Raw genomic sequence first — 18,058 nt, 5'->3', positions numbered from 1 at the left:
ATATCCGAGAAGTTCTAGCCACAGCAGCTATGGAAATAAATTGCTTCCCCTTGAGGAATTCAGTTAATGGAATAATTAATATATTTATTATTTGTAGTAGTAGATATAAAAGGATTTGATCCCTTTATGCTGATGACTGTAGCTCAGTTTGACTACAGATTCTTAAGACTTCTTAGTTATGTGACTTTGGACAAGTTTCATTGTGTGTGTGTGTATATATATATATGTTTTTTTTTTTTCTTTTTTTCTTTTTTAAAGATACGGAGTCTTTCTCTTGCCTAGGCTGGAGTACAGTGGCTTGCTATCATAGCTTACTGCAGCCTCAAACTCTTTGACTCAAGTGAGCCTTCTGCCTCAGCCTCCCAGGAAGCTAAGACTACAGGCCTGTGCCACCATATTCAGCTACGTTTTTAAAGTTTTTTTAGAGCTGGAGTCTTGCAGTCCTACCACTTGATCTTCCAAAGTGGTAGGATTACAGGTGTAAGGCACTGTGCCTTCTTAAGATTGTTAGTTTTCTCATTTATAAAATGGAGATTAGAATCAACTGTATTCATCAGAGTTCTTAGCTTCAAACTAAGAAAAGGAATTGATTAAAAGAATATTGGGTATCCAACTATTTGGCCCTTTTACGATCAGCGCTACAAAACTGGTTCAGTGAAAAAGCTACTGTTAGCTACCACCAAGCACTTTAGTACCAGAAACTTGATCTGGAAGCCTCTGTTTCTAGAGCTGTCAGACAAGATATCTCCATCGACTTCCTTTTTGTCCCTGGATTCAGAGTCAAAGGTGTGGACCAGGAGCATCTGGTAGGGGTTAGAATAATATGTCCTTGTCTACACTGTAGGAGATGATGGAAAAGAGAGAATCAGTATTTTTAGTTTCTGTTAGGGGTGATTATATTTGATCCCAACCAGGACTTTTAATGATAGTGATAAGGAAGAAGCCCAACACTGAGTGACAAAAGTGTGCCGGATGTCTCTTACTTTGTCTCATAGTGTTGTGGTGAGTAGTCTCCCCCTCCTCCCCATTTATATGTAGTGCCTAATTCAAAGCTTGGCACATAAAATAAGAACGATTGTTTTCTGAATAGAAAACCAACCTTGATTATATGTTATTTAATTGTTAATTTAAAATATAAGACATTTTGTGCTTAGTAACTGTTCTGCAAAGTATTCAGAATAGTTTTTGCCTCCCAGTGGTTTGCATGTACATGTGTTAGCTTTTTGAGAGCATTCCTGGTTCCTAGCCTGGTGCTTGACACATAACACGGTCAAGAACTGTTGTCTAGTTAATGTTGATCAAATTATCTGTTATTAGATTCCAAGCATGCCTTTGCAGATTTAACTTATTTTGAAATTTTAGAGATTTATGGAAGCATATAATGCTGCTCCTGTATTTTTGGAAACTCTGATTATGAGAAAAAAAGGGATGGTCTGATTTACATTCTGTTTGACAAATGTATTTGTTAGTGATAGTAAATTGAAAGAGTCAGCAAATTAATGCATTATCCTTAATTTCATAGCCTAAATTGATAGTATTTATTAGAGTGGTTATTGGCTTATGATAATTTTTTTATAATCGATTACTCTTGAATCTTTAGTGTATGTAATTTTTAGTACCGTATCTAAGACATAGGAAATTTAAATCCAAACACTGTATACTTTTAAAATTATCTCTACTGATTTATATTTAAATTTTGTTAACTTATAATTTATAATTTTCTATTGTTTTCTAAGCTTTAGTATACTTTCCTTAGAAAGGGCTTAATGTAGTATGGTTTGTTTTATTTTGTGTTACTACTTTCCTATTTTAAATTAACTTAGTACCCAAACTTTGTATTAATTTATGTGTTATATATTTATAGAATATAAAGGAACAGATGAGAATGACCGTAAAATTATTTTTCAAAATAATTTTTAGCATTTAAAAAATAAAAATTTTGACTGGGTGCAGTGGCTCACACCTGTAATCCCAGCGCTTTGGGAGTCTGAGGCAGAAGTATCACTTGAGCTCAGGGGTTCAAGAGCAGCCTGGGCAACATGGTAAGACCCCATCTCTACAAAAAAATAAAAAAGTAACTGGACATGGTGGCCTATGCCTGTAACTCCCAGCAAGTTGGGAGACTGAGGTAGGAGGATTGCTTGAGGCTGGGAGGTCGAGGCTTCAGTAAGCTGTTATCATGTAACTGCACTCTAGCCTGGGTGAAAGAGCGAGACCCCTGTCTCAAAAAATTAAAAAATTGCCTTAAGGTGTTTATATTTTGTTACATTTGCATTATATACAGTATTTGATATGAAGTAAAGAATATAACTGTACATTGGGCTCTAGCAACAGTTACTTCAGTCTGAATTTCATTGTTAATTGCTCAACCTTTTTTTTTTTCTTTTTGGATTTAATACTTTATGAATGCAGGTTAATCACAGAAATACCAAGTTTTTTGGATTTTAAAAAAATGCTTTTTATATATAAATTTAGAGTAGGAGTCCTTTTGATTACATGCTGTTCTCATTTTCAACACTAAGAAAACAAAGAGGTCAATATTAGCATATTCATGATGGCTTAAGTCTAGAAACTTGGCCCAATAGTAAAATGAGTTTTCATAATTTAGAACAGTAAAAGATTGTGAGTAAAGTTTACCATATTTAGTAAGTAATACATGATTTAGTAAATAATATTTCTGCAAGTTTGCACAAAATGTATGCAGGTGTGTAACTACCACTATAATCAAGATATAGAGTGGTTCTATCACCCCTGAAATTTCCAGTGTCCCTTTGGTATCAACCTGTCTCACCACCTCCATCCTTGGAAACCATTGAAAAGTTTACAGTACCTTAAATTTGCCTTTTGTGGGAATGTTGTATGAATGAATCATACAACATACAGTCTTTTGGGTATGGCTTCTTTTTACTTAGAATAATGAGATTCATCCATATTTTTTCTTTTATTGGAAGTTCCTTTTTATTTCTGGGTAGTAGCCCATTGTACAGATATTTCATTGTTTTTCCCCCGTTGAGAGACATTTGGGTGGTTTCATTTTTGGCATTTACAAATACAACTACTATAAACATTTGCTGTAGTTTAAGTGTTTTGTGTTGTGAGAGTACAGTAGGAGAAAGAGTTTGTTTTTTCCTATAACCTTACATCCTCCAAACTTGAGTATATACCTAGAAGGATGTAAGGTTCTAGGGAAAAACAAACTCTTTTTCTCCTACTGTACTCTCACAACACAAAACACTTCTGTGACCAAATGTTGCAGAGGTGGAGAGCAGGTGTTTCCCCTACATCAGGTAATCAATCAGTTCTGCAGGGGACACTACCTGGGTGTCCTCTAATTCAATTCAATTCTGACACTGTCTACCTGGAGATAGCATCCCATCTTACAGGTTGAGGGCTTAGTCCCACAGGACTGTGGGACTTCAGGTGCCAGGAGTAAGTCTGGACTGCCAAAGATTCTGACCAGTTGGCTGTAAATCTGGGGTTCCCACAACCCCCTCCTTGGGTTCTGTTAATTTGCTAGAATGGCTCACAGAACTTAGGGGAAAATTTTACTTACGTTTACTGGTTTATTACACAGGGTACAGAGAACAACCAAATGGAAGAGACGCATAGGGCAGGGTATGTAGGGAGGGGCAGGAGCTTCCATGCCTTCTCTGAGTGCGCCACCCTCCAAGATCCTCCATGTGACCAGTATTTTGAAACTGTCAGAACTCAGCCTTTTTGGGTTTTTATGAAAGCTTCATTATATAATCATGTAGGCTTGATTCATTAAATCGTTGTTAATTGTCCATTAGTGATCAACTCAACTTTCAGCCTTTTCCCTAGAGGTCAGGGTGGGGGTTGGGGAGTAGGGAGCTGAGATAGAAAGTTCTAACCCTCTGGTCACATGATTATTTCCCTGATAATCAGCCCTCATCCTGAGGCTATCTAGGCCCCCTGTCATTTCTGTAGCCACTAGTGTACAAAAAACATTCTTAGCACTCTAGAGATTTCAAGGATTTTAGGAGCTATATGTCAGGAAACAGGACCAAATATATATTTCACAATATTACAAAGGGATATTGCTGGGTTGTATGGTAAGTGTACGTTTAACTTTACAAAATATTGCCAAAGGCACCTTTTCCAAAGTGGCTGTGCTGTTTTTGCATTCCAACCAGCAGAATATGACAGTTCTGGCTACTGTATTCTATATGTTAATCAGCACATAGAATTGTCAGTTTTTCTTTTAAGCCATTTTAATGGATAATGATATCGCATTGTGATTTTAATTTACATTTCCTTAATGACTAATGAGGTGTTGAGCACTTTTTCATATACTTATTTGCCATTCATCTAGTGTCTTATTTGGTGAACCGTCTGTTCAAATCTTTTGCCCATTTAAAAATTGTTTTGTTTTTTTGGTAGTTTAGTTGTGAGATTAAAAAAAAAAAGTAACGTATTCTGAATACAAGTCCTTGTCAGATATGTGATTTGTAACTGTTTATTCCCCATCTGTGGCATGTCTTTTCCATAGCTTAACATAACTTTCCCATATTTTTTGAAGAGCTGAAGTTCTTCATTTTGATGAAACTCTGTTTATCAGTTTTTCTTTTATGGATCATGCTTTTGGTGTCATATCTAATAAATTTCTGTCTACCCTAAGCTCCCAAAATCTATCTCCTATGTATTTTAGAAATATCAGATTTAGGTTTTGCGTTCAGGTCTGTGATCTCATTTTGAGTTACTTTTTCTCTATGATTTGAGGTTCTTTTTCATTTCTTCCTTTACTGAATTGACTGAATTGCCTTAGCACCTTTGTTGAATTAAAAAAATGAATTTGTGGCTCAATTTCTGAACTCATTGATGTATATCCTTTCTACAGTACTGTGCTGACTTGCTTACTCCATCCTAATTCATAATAAACCTAGAACTCGATTGATGTAAGTACTTCTGTATTTTTCTTTTACCACATTGTTCTGGTGGTTCTAGTTCCTTTGTCTTTTCATATAAACATATAGACTTAGCTAGTCTATTTCTATAAAAAATTCTGCAGGGGTTTTTATTGGAATTGAGTTGATTCATATGGTTTGAGAAGAATTGGCATCAAGAATTTTTCTAGTTTGTGGTCAATTTATCTTTTTTACTTCTTTTGTTAGTATTGTAGTTTCAGCATATTTTGTAAGATTTATACCCAAAGATTTTATGGGTTTTGGTGCTACTGTAAATGGTACTTTAAAAAATTTCAGTTTCTAATTACTTATTCCTAAATATAGAAATGTGATTGTTTTTTGTCTATTGACCTTGTATTCAGTGGTTTGGCTAAACTCCATTTTAGTTCTAGTAGATTTTTTTTCTGTTGATTCTTTAGGATTTTCTAATAGACAGTCATGTCATATGTAAATAGAGACAATTATTTCTTCCATTCCGATCTGTATGCCTGTTGTTTCTTTTTCTTGCCCTATTGTATTGGATGAAATTCCAGTATAATGTGGAATAGGAATAATGAGAGCAGACATCCTTACCGTTCATTCAGTCTTTTGCCACTAAGTATGCTGTTAACTGTAGGTTTTGGTTAATTGCTCTCTTAAGTTTTTGTTGTTGTTGTGGTTCTTTTTTTGAAGAAATAAGTCTATTCTAGGGTTCTATTTTAAAATTGTAGAAATCAGGATTAAATTTTAATGATTTATTAAAATTGTGTCAGCCATACAGCAATTGTGATAAAGTTGGCATTGCCTGTGCATGCTCATTAATTGTTCAGTGTTCCACAGTGCATGCCTGGAGAGCTATAACACCTCAGTATTTCATTTGACAAAGTGAGAATGATTTGAGAGAGTTTGCTGTTTGTAAACTTTCCTTTGACATCCTCTGACAAGGTCAAGGTAACACCAACATTAAAACTTGCAAAATGATGATATCGTGAGGAAGGAATTAGATGTGAATATGAGATATTAAGACAAGTAATCTGGTTTCTTCACCAAGTCAACTGCATGTTTAAAAAAAAAAGAAATGGGCAGTACTTGATCAAAGAAGACTTAAGAGATAATTGGCAGACCTTGCTTAGAATATGATTTGATGCACACTGAAGTATTTAAGAGTGGGATTTGCCATAAAGTATATCAAAATAAACAAAAAGGGTGGTTGCAGCAGGAGACATAATGTTGATAATTTGGCTTAGGGATTTATTGGGACTTGTTATTCTATTTTCTTCTCCCTTCTTTCTCTCTCTCCCCCCTTCTCTCTCTCTCTCTTCCCCTCCCCTCTCTTCCCCCCACTCTCTCTCTTCCCCCTGCTTCCCCCCCCTTCCCCTCTTCCTCCCCCACTCTCTTTCTCCCTCCCTCCTTCCTTTTTATTTATTTATTTTTGAGACAGGCTTTCACTCTGTCACCCAGGCTGGAGTGCAGTGGTGGCATGATCATGGCTCATCGCGCCTTGACCCTGCTGGGCTCAAGCAGTCCTCCCACCTCAGCCTGCAGAGTAGTTGGGACAACAGGCGTGTACCACTACACCCGGCTAATTTTTAATTTTTTTTTTGTAGAGGCAGGAATTGGCTGTATTGCCCAGGCTGGTCTTGATCTCCTGAGTTCAAGCAATCCTTCTGCCTCGGCCTCGCAAAATGTTGGGATTACAGTTGTGAGCCACCATATCCAGCCCCCATTTTAAAGTATATTTGAAGATTTTAATATCAGAAGTTTAAAACAGTGTGCCGAATAGATGTCACCAGTGGAAGAAAACTCTGGAAATAAAAGTGGTACACTCTTCACAAATGCTGCATCACCAGCACTCTTTATGGCACAGAGAATGATTATGTAGGAAAATACTGCATCAGTGACTGGGTTGAAGAGTGATTCAGAAGAGGTAGACTTGGAATATTGATATAGTTTTAGGAATTTTTAACTAATTTATTTTGCTTATATTATCTGTTTTATGTATGCATAATAGCGGAATATGATGAATAGGACTCAATAAGTTTAAAGGAGCTCTTTGAATAATTGGAAAGTGAAAATTGTGTTAGGAATGATGTTATAGTTTGTCACCTTCTCTTCTGGTGGTTTGCAAAATAATGGTTATCTTAAACTTGATGGTGCCTCGGGGTCAGTGAAACACATTCGGAAAGAAAAACAAATTAATGCGGGGTGTTCTTTTTATTGAGATATTAACTCTCTTTCAAACCCAGAAAAGTTCTACCCAAAGGATAAATGTGTCAGAGGGAACATATATTCATGATACCTGCAGAGCATTGTTGGAAATTTCGGAATGTTTTGTCTTGAGCAAAGACTACCAGTTGTTAGCAGGAATGTTTTTCTCTTTGCTGTACTTTATTTCTCTTGCTATAAATAACATAACTGTTTTAGACAGAGATTGCTTTGGGAAAATTTGGTAAATCAGGATTAGCCACATAGGCAGGAAGACAAAAAGTTACTTGACATAACCAAGAAAAGAAAATTCAGCTTTGTAATTTTCAGAAAGTCTAATAGATAAAAGGCCGAATGTAGTTTTTCAAATGCTGTCTGATTTGAGAATATGGAGATGCATTTCGGTATGTCTGCTGGTGTGGTAAAAGCATTAAATATGCCTTGTGGATATAATGTGTGTTATAATTCTGTCAGAATTTTCTCCTCTGAGTGCTTTTGTCAAGATAACAAGTAAAGAGAGGAAATTTTTCTTCTGTAAATGTTTTCATCGTTCCAGTTTTTTGCTATCTTGCATTGAACTGGTGTAATTTAAAAGGAAATTAATTGTCTTCTAGGACATTTTGTATCTGTTTATATATTTATGAAAATAAAAGGAATTTTAGGAATGCATGGGGCATTGTTAAGACGTTGGATTCTTTTGGTGTTGGAGTTACTTGTTGCTCAGTGTTATATTTCAGAGGCAAACAGGATACTTCACAAAATGTCAAACATTAACAAAATTATAAATTTAGGAAATAAATTTGATGTTCTGGGAAGATGTAATTTCCTGACAGTCTCTAAAATCATGTCCTTTAGACCTTCAAAACATGTAAAGACATTTGTGTAAATCTGACACTTTTGGAATTTTTTTCCTTTTGATTTTCCTTCTATAAAACATTTTATAACTTTGCTATTAATTTGTAACATTCTTTCTTACCCTTAAATAGAAATTTAACAAAATTAGTCTTTCTGATACTCTTAAGTAGATTAATTTGAGAATTTTAAATGATTTTAAACTTTCAAGAAGCAGACTGTAAAGACATTTATGGGAGGAGTGTTGCACCATGCCTCTTATTTCAGACTTTAAAACCAAGACACATTACTCTTTTTTGTACATAAGTATTTTATAACTTTGGGCAAATACTTAAATTCTACTCTCTGTTTCAGTGTGAGATTATTTAAGTCATTTAAATTAACTCATGAACTTTGCTTTAGAAAAATGTTTCAAAAGTTTCTTTTTATTTGGATGTCCTTTTTACTGTTTTGTTTTTTTCTTTTTTCTTTTTTTTTTTTCAGTTGTGGAAGAAGGACTCTGGGAAAATGGCCTTTCCTATGAATGTAGGACGCTGCTCTTCAAAGCGATCCACAATCTGTTAGAAAGGTAAGAGAAGGAACAGCAGACAGTGGTTTGCAGACAACCAAGTATATTGCTAGATACTGAGAGTTTCCTGTAATTTTCAAAAACTTTTCACTTGCAGTGATTTATTGCTAGTATGAAAATTAAATTATATAAATCTTTAGTTTCTCTTTCTATTGATATAATTTGAAATTTACAGAAGTTTTGGGAATGGTACAAAGACCTCCCATACTCCCTGCCCTTTAACGGTACTTTTTATTTTTAAAATGTATTCCCTAAACCATTTGTATATTTGTAAACTCAAGCTTGATGTTCTTTTTTACCCTTAAGTATGTGGTGTGTATTTCCTATGGACAAAGATATATTAGCACAGTATAATAATAAAAATTAGGAAATTTAACATTGATAAAATGCCATTATCTAACCCGTAGTTCAATTCAGATGTCATCAGTTGTCCCAGGTACATCCATTATAGCTTAACCTCCTAAGATTCAATCCTTGATCATACATTATATTTAGTTTTCATGTCTCTTTAGATCCGGAACAGTTCCTTAGCCTTTTTTTTCTTTCTTGACATCGATATTTTTGATGAGTTCAAACCTTACATTGACTTTCAGTTGTAGATACTTTTCTCATGCTTAAATTCAGGTTATGCTTTTCATTAGTAGTAGGAATACCATAGAAGTGATGTTGTATTTTCAGTAGGCTCATAGACTGAGGTAATGTTCTGTCAAGTTTCTCCACTATAAACTAGTAAGTATTTTGTTAACTATTATTTTTGTCAATTTTGTTATTTGTAATTAATAGGTAATTTGTGGCCAGATACAATGAGATTGTGTAATTATTCTATTTCTCATCAAATTTTCATTTATTTGTTTTAGCCTGTATTGGTAATCCTTGCGTAAATCATTTATTACCATTATGGTTGTAATGTTAATTTTCAAATGCCACCATTCTTTCTACTTTTATTAGTCAGCATCCTGTTGTAAGGAAGAGCTTTTTCATTTTCTTCCATTTTATTTCCCTATTTATTTATCTTGCTATGTAAATTGGAACCCATGGATTGTTATTCAATGGATTATAGTTGATTTTTACCATCATTTATTTTGATGCTTAAGTTCTTCCAGGTTTGGTCAGAGGAAGCCTCTTTGTCATGGCTCACTCCTGTGACCTTTTGACATGATCCCATCCTTGGAGCATCCCCTTACTTTCTGGCATAACGATATGTTCCAGGCTCTGAATAGTGTTTTGAGGGGAGAAGTAGCTGACAAAGAATGGGTTCATTAAGAGCTTGTATGAGAAAAACTTTTTACTTCTCTTCCTGAATCTATATGTAGTACTTTCAGGTAATCAAAGCTGAAAGGACTTTCCAGTTTCTTATCCAAGCTGTTTGCTAGGGTGGTTACCACTATAATATAACTGCTTAGGATACTTGAGCTACAGTTGATATGTTATTTCAGTTGCTCAGAAAGACTTTTCTCATCGAGGATTCCTCTATTTCTCATTCTCAACTATAGCTCCTCTGAGTGCTCCTCCAAATCTGTGATTTGGAATAGACCTAGAAATCATCTGTTACTAAGGCGTAGTATGAATGTGGAACCATTGATTTAAGAGTTGAGTACTCTTAAGTATTCGAAATAGTTGGTAATTCTGTCTCCCACTGTAGAACAAAAAAAGTACACACAAACTCTATCCAAGGAAATGTAGAAAACTTATTGTTGCCATAATCCTGTACCAGAATAAAGCTCTTGATATCTCTGCAATAATTAACACAACTTTAAGCACAATTCTTTTTATACAAAGTTATAAGGTATGTGGAACAAAGTGTATTTTAAAATTGTAGCTCACTGTGTGTTTTTTTAAAATATCGAGATTTATTCCTTTCAGAAGCATACGAACAAGTGCGAAGATGAATTATATTCTTTTAAGATTTGTACTGGCAATGGTAGCATGTTTCTTTGTTGAAAGATAATTAGAAGAGCAGAAAAACTGGGAGGGAGGGGAAATGCAGGTAATTCATTTATTTTTAGCTCATGAATTCAGAATTTTTGTTGGAAATTGAAGTCAGGTCAAATTAAACTATTATTTACAAGAAAATTGTCGGCTTGGGCAACATGGTGAGACCATGTCTCTACAAAAATTTTAAAAGTTAGCCAAGCATGATGGTGTGCACTTCTGGTCCCAGCTGCTTGTGAGGTTGAGGTGGGAAGATTGCTTGAGCCCAGGAGGTTGAGGCTGCAGTGAGCTGTGTTCATGCTACCACACTCTAGCCTGGGTGCCACTACACTCTAGCCTGGGTGACAGAGTGAGACCCTGTGTCAAACAAACAAACAAACAAACAAAGACAGGAAATTATGACATATAAAGTTTGGGATAGTTCTAAAGAATTTTGGTATTCCTTGGCTTTATTTCAGGGTCTGTGTCTTGGACAGTTACCCTAATCTCACTAAGCCTTAGTTAACATATAATAATTAAGTACAGGACACCATGTACTGTGAGCTTTTGCTGGATAATAAATATATATCATGTGTGCCACATAATGCCTCCCATACTGTTAGTGCTAGTAACTGTTTTCACTGTAAATTTATTATTTTACATACTTTGATTTGTATTCTTTCAAATTTCATTAAAGTAGTTCCAGAATGCTCTATTTGAACCCTTCTACAGGAGTTAATTTTGAAACAAATAAAACATCTTTTCTTTTAGAAAATAATGATCAAACCATCTTTGTACAGTTTGTATGGATGACTTCAGATTCTTTTGAAAAATGGTACTAATCCTGTTGTTCTTTAAGGTAATTTTCTCTTATCAAAACTTATAGCTTTGTTCTGTGAATGAAAATTACCTTGCTTATGAGATAGGAAAGCAAATTTAAATGATTGTTGTTGGCTCCGTTTATTCATTGTCAACAGAAGTTGGAAGGGCTAATATATGCTTGCTTATCTGTGGTGGTGGATATCATGAAAATTATGCATGGCTTCCAGCCCCCTCCCCCCCCTTTTTTATATAAAAGCTCAGCTATTGTTAGTGTTAGAGTGTATTTTATGTGTGGCCCACAACAATTCTTCCAGTGAGACCCAGGGAAGCCAAAATGTTGGATATCTGTACAACCATTTGTTGTAGTCTTTGACAAACCTGTTTATAATATGAATTTATTGAGATACAGTTTACTATCTAATTCCTGGCAATTTTATATTATGCCTTTTCATTTCTGTTCAGCTAAGATGTGGCTATTGAGAGTTTCTGGCTTGAAAGCTACAACTGAGGGGTTTTTTTGGTTTGTTTGTTTGTTTTGAGATGGAGTCTCACTCTGTTGCCCAGGCTGGAGTGCAGTGGCATGATCTTGGCTCACTGCAACCTCTGCCTCCCAGGTTCAAGCAATTATCCTGCCTCAGCCTCCTGAGCAGCTGGGACTACAGGCACGTGCCACCATGCCCAGCTAATTTTTGTATTTTTAGTATAGATGGGGTTTTACCATATTGGCTAGGCTGGTCTCGAACTCCTGACCTTGTGAATCTCCCACCTTGGCCTCCCAAAGTGCTGGGATTATAGGCATTAGCCACGGCGCCCAGCCGAACTGAGGCTATTAAAACAGATCATCAAGGACTTTATCACTTGGAGAGTGTTTGTGGCTCCCTAGCCATTTTTTCCTTAGTTTGCATGTTAACAAAGTTTGTATTGTGATCTATTATTTCTGCTTTTTATTTTTTAAGCCTAAGATAGGTTTAATTAAAAGGGAATTTCATTTACTACCTTGAGAATCTCTCACAGCTAAGCAGGAGCCATATAAATTGACCTTCTTTCCAAAAGGCTGCAAGTTCTATTGCATACAGAATAATGTTGCTGAAGTGAGTTATTGAAAAATACTATAGAAATTAAGGAAATTTCTCACAGAATAATACAATTTCATTTGTCATTGCTATTGATTGGTGCCGAGCTAATTTTATATTGATGCTGTGTAGAATATTTTAAATTCTGTGGTAATGTGACTTCAAATATTTTCATCTTTCACTTACTCAGCTCTCCTGTAACTCTTCAGTATTTGTTGAAACTATATTGTATATATCTAGCTAGGTCAGTCCATTAAAAACACTGAAAAGGTCACTGCTACTTGCTCAAGAGCATTTTCCCTAAAGATATCAGACAGAAGAGAACATAGTTAGCTTTAATTTTATGTCTCTTTTTCGGGGTACATGTTTGTTTAAGTCCTTTTCTTCACTTCCTTCAGATATAAGAGATATTTTGGGTCTCAATTCTGCCAGTTAAGTGTGTGACACATGCCAGTGACTAAAGCCTGCTGAGCTCCTGTTCCTTCACCAGTAACATGGTGAGGGAGGGGTTATTTGGCTCAGCACAGTACCTTTCTTATTTTAAGAGCTCAATAAATGATTAACTGTTGTTGATATTAGCTAACAGAAGTATTGATACTACCTTTTCAGAGTTGGAGACAAACATTAAAAGTCACATAGTCCATTTACCCAACTAATTCTGGAATCCCATTTGCCCAAGTAATTCTGGAATCCCTTTCTATAGTATCTTCCCCCCTCCCCTTTTTTTTTGAGACATAGTCTCGCTCTGTTCCCTTGGCTGGAGTACAGTCACGCAATCTTGGCTAACTGCAACCTCTGCCTCCCGGTTTCAAGCGATTCTCCTGCCTCATCCTCCCCAGTAGCTGGGATTACGGGTACCCACCACCACACCTGGCTAATTTTTGTATTTTTAGTAGAGATGGGGTATCACCATGTTGGCCAGGCTGGCCTTGAATTCCTGACCTTAAGTGATCTGCCCACCTCGGCCTCCCACATTGCTGGGACTACAGGCGTGCGCCACTGCACCTGGCCTTATAATATCTTTTTTACTGGATATATACTTTTTGTTAAGCACAGTTTCCCAAAGAGTTCTTTTTATCTTTAAAGAGTACTTAATATTAGAAAGTCTTACACTGAGCAGAAGTCCATCTTTCTCTAACTTTCATTTCTTTGTTAACTCTGTTCTTTGGGATCATTTATAACACAACTAGTTCTGCATCCATGTGATGGCCTTTTTGATATCTCGACCCTCCTGAATTTTTCTTTTTCTGTTTGTGGTTCTTAATATATAATGTTGAATTCCTCACCTTTTCTTGCCTGCCTTCCAGATGTCCATCCAGTTGGTCCCATTCTCTTCATTTTGGCCTGCTTCGGGATACCATAAATATTTTATGAAGTATTCAGTCAGGTTAGGCTCAGTTATGCAGTAGTAACAGAAGACCTGCAAGATCTTACTAGCTCATCCAATAGAGGTTTATTTCGTGTTCATTGTGAGTAATTGATTATAGTACTATATCGTCTTCCCTCCACAACTCATATTGACAGGGCACCCTCCTGAATAGGACTTGGTGGGTCCATGGTAGAGAGCACAGAGCAGTGGCAGAGCACATAGTCCCCCATTAATGCTTTTCCTTGGAAATGGTATATCCCATTTCTGCTCACATTTCATTGGCCAAGACATTCAGCACCAAGCTTAAAATCTAATGCATGGCAAGGTATCATCTTTTAGTAGGAAGATACCGAAAGTACATGGCCAGGCTTGATATCAGTGGGACAGAAAGGGATAGCATTTATTTATATAGTATATACATTGGGATAGTATGCCTTTGGGAAAAGAATATATCTACCATACCTCTTAATTGAGTTATCTTCGCCTTCTGTTACTGTAATCTGTCTTCCAGACAGCTGGCCACTTATGTTACTGAAACAGATACGTTTCTGAAACATACCTATGGCTATATTTATACCTGGTTTTTAAAACTTTGAGTCTTATTGTCTTCTTTTTGTCATTTTTTTATTTGTAATTTGTTAGAATTTCAGTGTCTGAGAGTATTTAGACATTCTGAATTTTATAGTTTTAGATCATGCAATTACTCTTGTTTTTCCTCTCTTTTGAGAAAGTAAATGTGCTTCTATTTTCTTAATGATCACTTATCTTTTTTTTTGTTTGAAAAATGCCCAGAATGATGAAATCCCATTAATGTAGTTTTTACTTATGTAGAGTCTCTGTCAGTCCCCTCTACTTCTTTCTATCCTTTCCCCCTTTCTAATAATGCACCAGTTCAGATTGTTCTTCATCAGTCTTCAATTTAGGGAAATTTTGTTAGGTATTTATGATGAACTTCTCAAAGGTTACACTTTGTATTTTAAGTTCAGATTGCCTCACACTCCTTAGGGGAAAGTACTTTGGCTATCAATAGATGATGGGGAAGAAAAAATCTGCGGTCATTTTTCAAGAGTTTCTTCATTTGGCATTTTTAGTATTGCAGACCTAATGGCTGTTATTTTGTTAGGATAGTTAGTATAAGTTTTCATAATATGCCATATCCTTTTCACCTAACTCTATCAAAATAAAATATTGGAGGTAAAAGGTTTTAAAAAGCCAGAAAATATGTGCAGTTCAGAAACTTTTGAAGAGTTTTTCTTATTGCTTCAGTGATTTGTACCACATATGGGACTTAGGAAAGTCTTGCTTTTCTAGCTATGTAGAAATACTTAAAAGGTCTGACACGGTGCTGTCAAATTGGCATTATGTGCAGTAGTATACTTTAAATTTTCTTAACTTTTTAGAATAAAATATATAAGTTAATTTCAATAGAAAGCTCTTTTTTTTTCTCTAAAATGCAAATGATTGCTTTGCATACGAGAGAAGATTACTTGGGTCTTTTGAAGCTGTTACGCTTTATCATGTCCATACTTACTTAGGGAGACTTTAATCTGTGGGTATCTGATACTTGTAAAACATAATGGCTCTTAAGAGCAGTGAGCTGGTGCTGCTGTACTAGTGTATTGTTAGTGTATTTACCCCATGATAGTTTATAACACAGCTGTAAAATTGCCTTTGGCCCAGAGCTACTCTGTTTGCCAAGATTCAGTGTTTAGAGTTAAGATATTTTACTTGGAAAATACAGTGAAAATAATGTGGGGAAAATTGGAATTACAATTGTGATAACAATAGCATTATATTTGTCTCTTCCTATCTTTCAATATGTTGTGTTATTGTAATAGAGATGATGCAATAGAGGTGATTATCAAAGGGCAAATGAGGCCGGGCACGTGGCTCATGCCTGTAGTCCCAGCACTTTGGGAGGCCGAGACAGGTGGATTACCTGAGGTCAGGAGTTTGAGACCAGCCTGACCAACGTGATGAAACTCTGTCTACTAAAAATGCAAAATTGGGTGTGGTGGTGCATGCCTGTAATCCCAGCTACTCAGGAGGCTGAGGCAGGAGAATCACTTGAACCTGGGAGGCGGAGGTTGCAGTGAGCTGAGATTGTGCCATTGCACTCCAGCCTGGGTGACAAGAGTGCAACTCCATCTCAAAAAAAAAAAAAAAAAAGGCAAATGAACAATGGCCTTGGATGTGGTGGTGAAGGGATTTCAGAATTACATATTCACTAGAGCAGGGTAGGACGTACCACCCTAGTTGAGGCAATCGTGAGGTAATACTGTAACATTGAGAGTCCTTGGGTATAATGTGATAACAGGAGCAAGAAATCAGTAATCAATAAATACCAACTTTATTGAAATAACAGTTTATTTCTCTAAAGAAAGTAGGAGAATGAGTCTTTAGACTTAAGGAGCATATACTTTAATGAAAGAGACAGTACAAATATCGTAGACACAAGTGACTGAAAGCACATGTCTGTTTGTAAATGTCTAGAAAGAAACATTCAACCTGAGACTAATCAGCTATTTATTGAATATTTTTTGGTCAAGGGAAGGAATTAAGACTTTAAATTAAAAAAAAAAAAATGATCTGGGAGCAGCGGCTTGTGCCTTTCTAAGCCTAGCTACTCAGGAGGCTGAGTCAGGAGGATTACTTGAGGCCAGGAGTTTGAGACCAGCCTGGGCGACAAAGTGAGACCCCCATCTCTAAATAAAAATAAATTAAAAGTAAAGAAATAAGAAATAACAGTTAGCTGATTGTGGTGACATGTGCACTTGTAGTCCCAGCTATTTGCGGGGCCAAGGCAGGAGGATGGCTTGAGCCCAGGAGTTTGAGGCTGTAGCGAGCTCTGATCTGCCACAGCACTCCACCCTGGGCAACAGAGTGAGACCCTGTGTCTAAACATAAATAAATAAGTACATAATTTGGTAGTTGGAGAATGAGATTAGACACTGAAAGTTTAAAACTAGAGGAGAGATAAAGTTTTAGGAATTACATTAGAATGGACATTTCAGGTGAGGCTGGGCCTGTGAAAGAGGCTAACCAGACAGGCATGTTAGAGAGGATGGGATTAATAGGGCTTGCCTGGCAAGAGGAGATTATATCCACTAGGGCACAGTAGTAGCCTAAAGCTAAGAAAACGTAGGGATCGCCTGGCACGGTGGCTCAGGCCTTTACTCCTAGCACTTTGGGAGGCTGAGGCAAGTGGATCATGAGGTCAGGAGTTCAAGACCAGCCTGACCAACATGGCGAAACCCCGTCTCTACTAAAAATACAAAAATAAGCCAGGCGTAGGGGGTCACGTCTGTAATCCCAGCTATTCAGGAGGCTGAGGCAGGAGAATCCCTTGAACCTGGGAGGCAGAGGTTGCAGTGAGCCGAGATCACACCACTGCATTCCAGGCTGGATGACAGAGCCAGACTCTGTCTCAAAAGAAAAAGAAAATGAAAATATAGGGATCACTTGGGAAAAGTTTCTTCAGCCCCTCTATTACATAGGTTTATTTTATTTGGTTAGGATTTGGGAGCATTGTAGTTTCTAGGAAGGAGACTTCTTTGCATATATATTTGATTTGGATTGGAATGGTGAGCAAAAGGCTTTGATGCTGGTGGAGATATTCTAGTATGAAGTAATGTAAAATTATTCTATATGAACTGCCCTGTAACTCCATGATTAACAGAAGATGTAATTTTGTTGCAGTTATGATAGCGAAATCTATGAAAACTGTCATGCTTAAATAATTTGAAGGGCCCAGAAAAGAACAGAGCTAGTGGTGGGCTGCCTTCTATACCTCCCAACTGTCTCATCTGGGAAATGGCTTCCTGAGCTAGGCTGTGGCTGCTCTGGTGACATTTGTAATCTTACGTCAGATCTGCCTGTGGCTTTCGGATTAGAGTTTGGGGGTGCCAACTTTGGAATCAGGCTGCATTTGCGCTTAATTATTCAGAGCCATATGGCATGACACAGAAACATTAGGTACACACATACACACAGCCTGATTTCATTTTCATTTTTCAGCAGCTCTTTTCTTTTTGAAACAGTGATTTTGGGGAAGTGGTGGGGGTTGGGAACAGAAATAATTTCCTATTGCTTAAAGACCATTTTGTAAATCTGGTATCACAATGATCTTGCCAGATAATATTATACTACTTTAGAGCATTATATCATATTTGGAGAGTGAAGTCATTCAGAAAATCTCAATAATGATGACTAGGATTACTTACTGAGTAGAGAACCAGGGTTAATTGATACATAGTCTTAACACTATTTGTGATGATACTGATTTGAAACAATTTTTGGCAGATGGAGTGTGTCGTGTGTCTGCTTGACTTATTTATTTGTGAAGTTAAGTGTA

General features: G+C 36.4%; 1 protein-coding gene across 3 annotated transcripts in view; it reads left to right on the top strand.

Moving 5' to 3' along the window:
* MED13L (mediator complex subunit 13L) overlaps positions 1-18,058 on the top strand; it is a 321,531-nt gene that overhangs the window by 162,892 nt on the left and 140,581 nt on the right. For all 3 annotated transcript variants that reach the window (XM_026456566.2, XM_023204113.2, XM_026456567.2), the window contains one exon: positions 8,445-8,529. In XM_026456566.2, coding sequence (XP_026312351.1) covers positions 8,445-8,529 — 85 coding nt within the window. The remainder of the gene's footprint in view (positions 1-8,444; positions 8,530-18,058) is intronic.

The sequence above is a fragment of the Piliocolobus tephrosceles genome, chromosome 10 (genome assembly GCF_002776525.5).
Source record: "Piliocolobus tephrosceles isolate RC106 chromosome 10, ASM277652v3, whole genome shotgun sequence".
Lineage (NCBI taxonomy): Eukaryota > Metazoa > Chordata > Mammalia > Primates > Cercopithecidae > Piliocolobus > Piliocolobus tephrosceles.
This window is presented reverse-complemented; position numbering and strand designations above follow the sequence as displayed.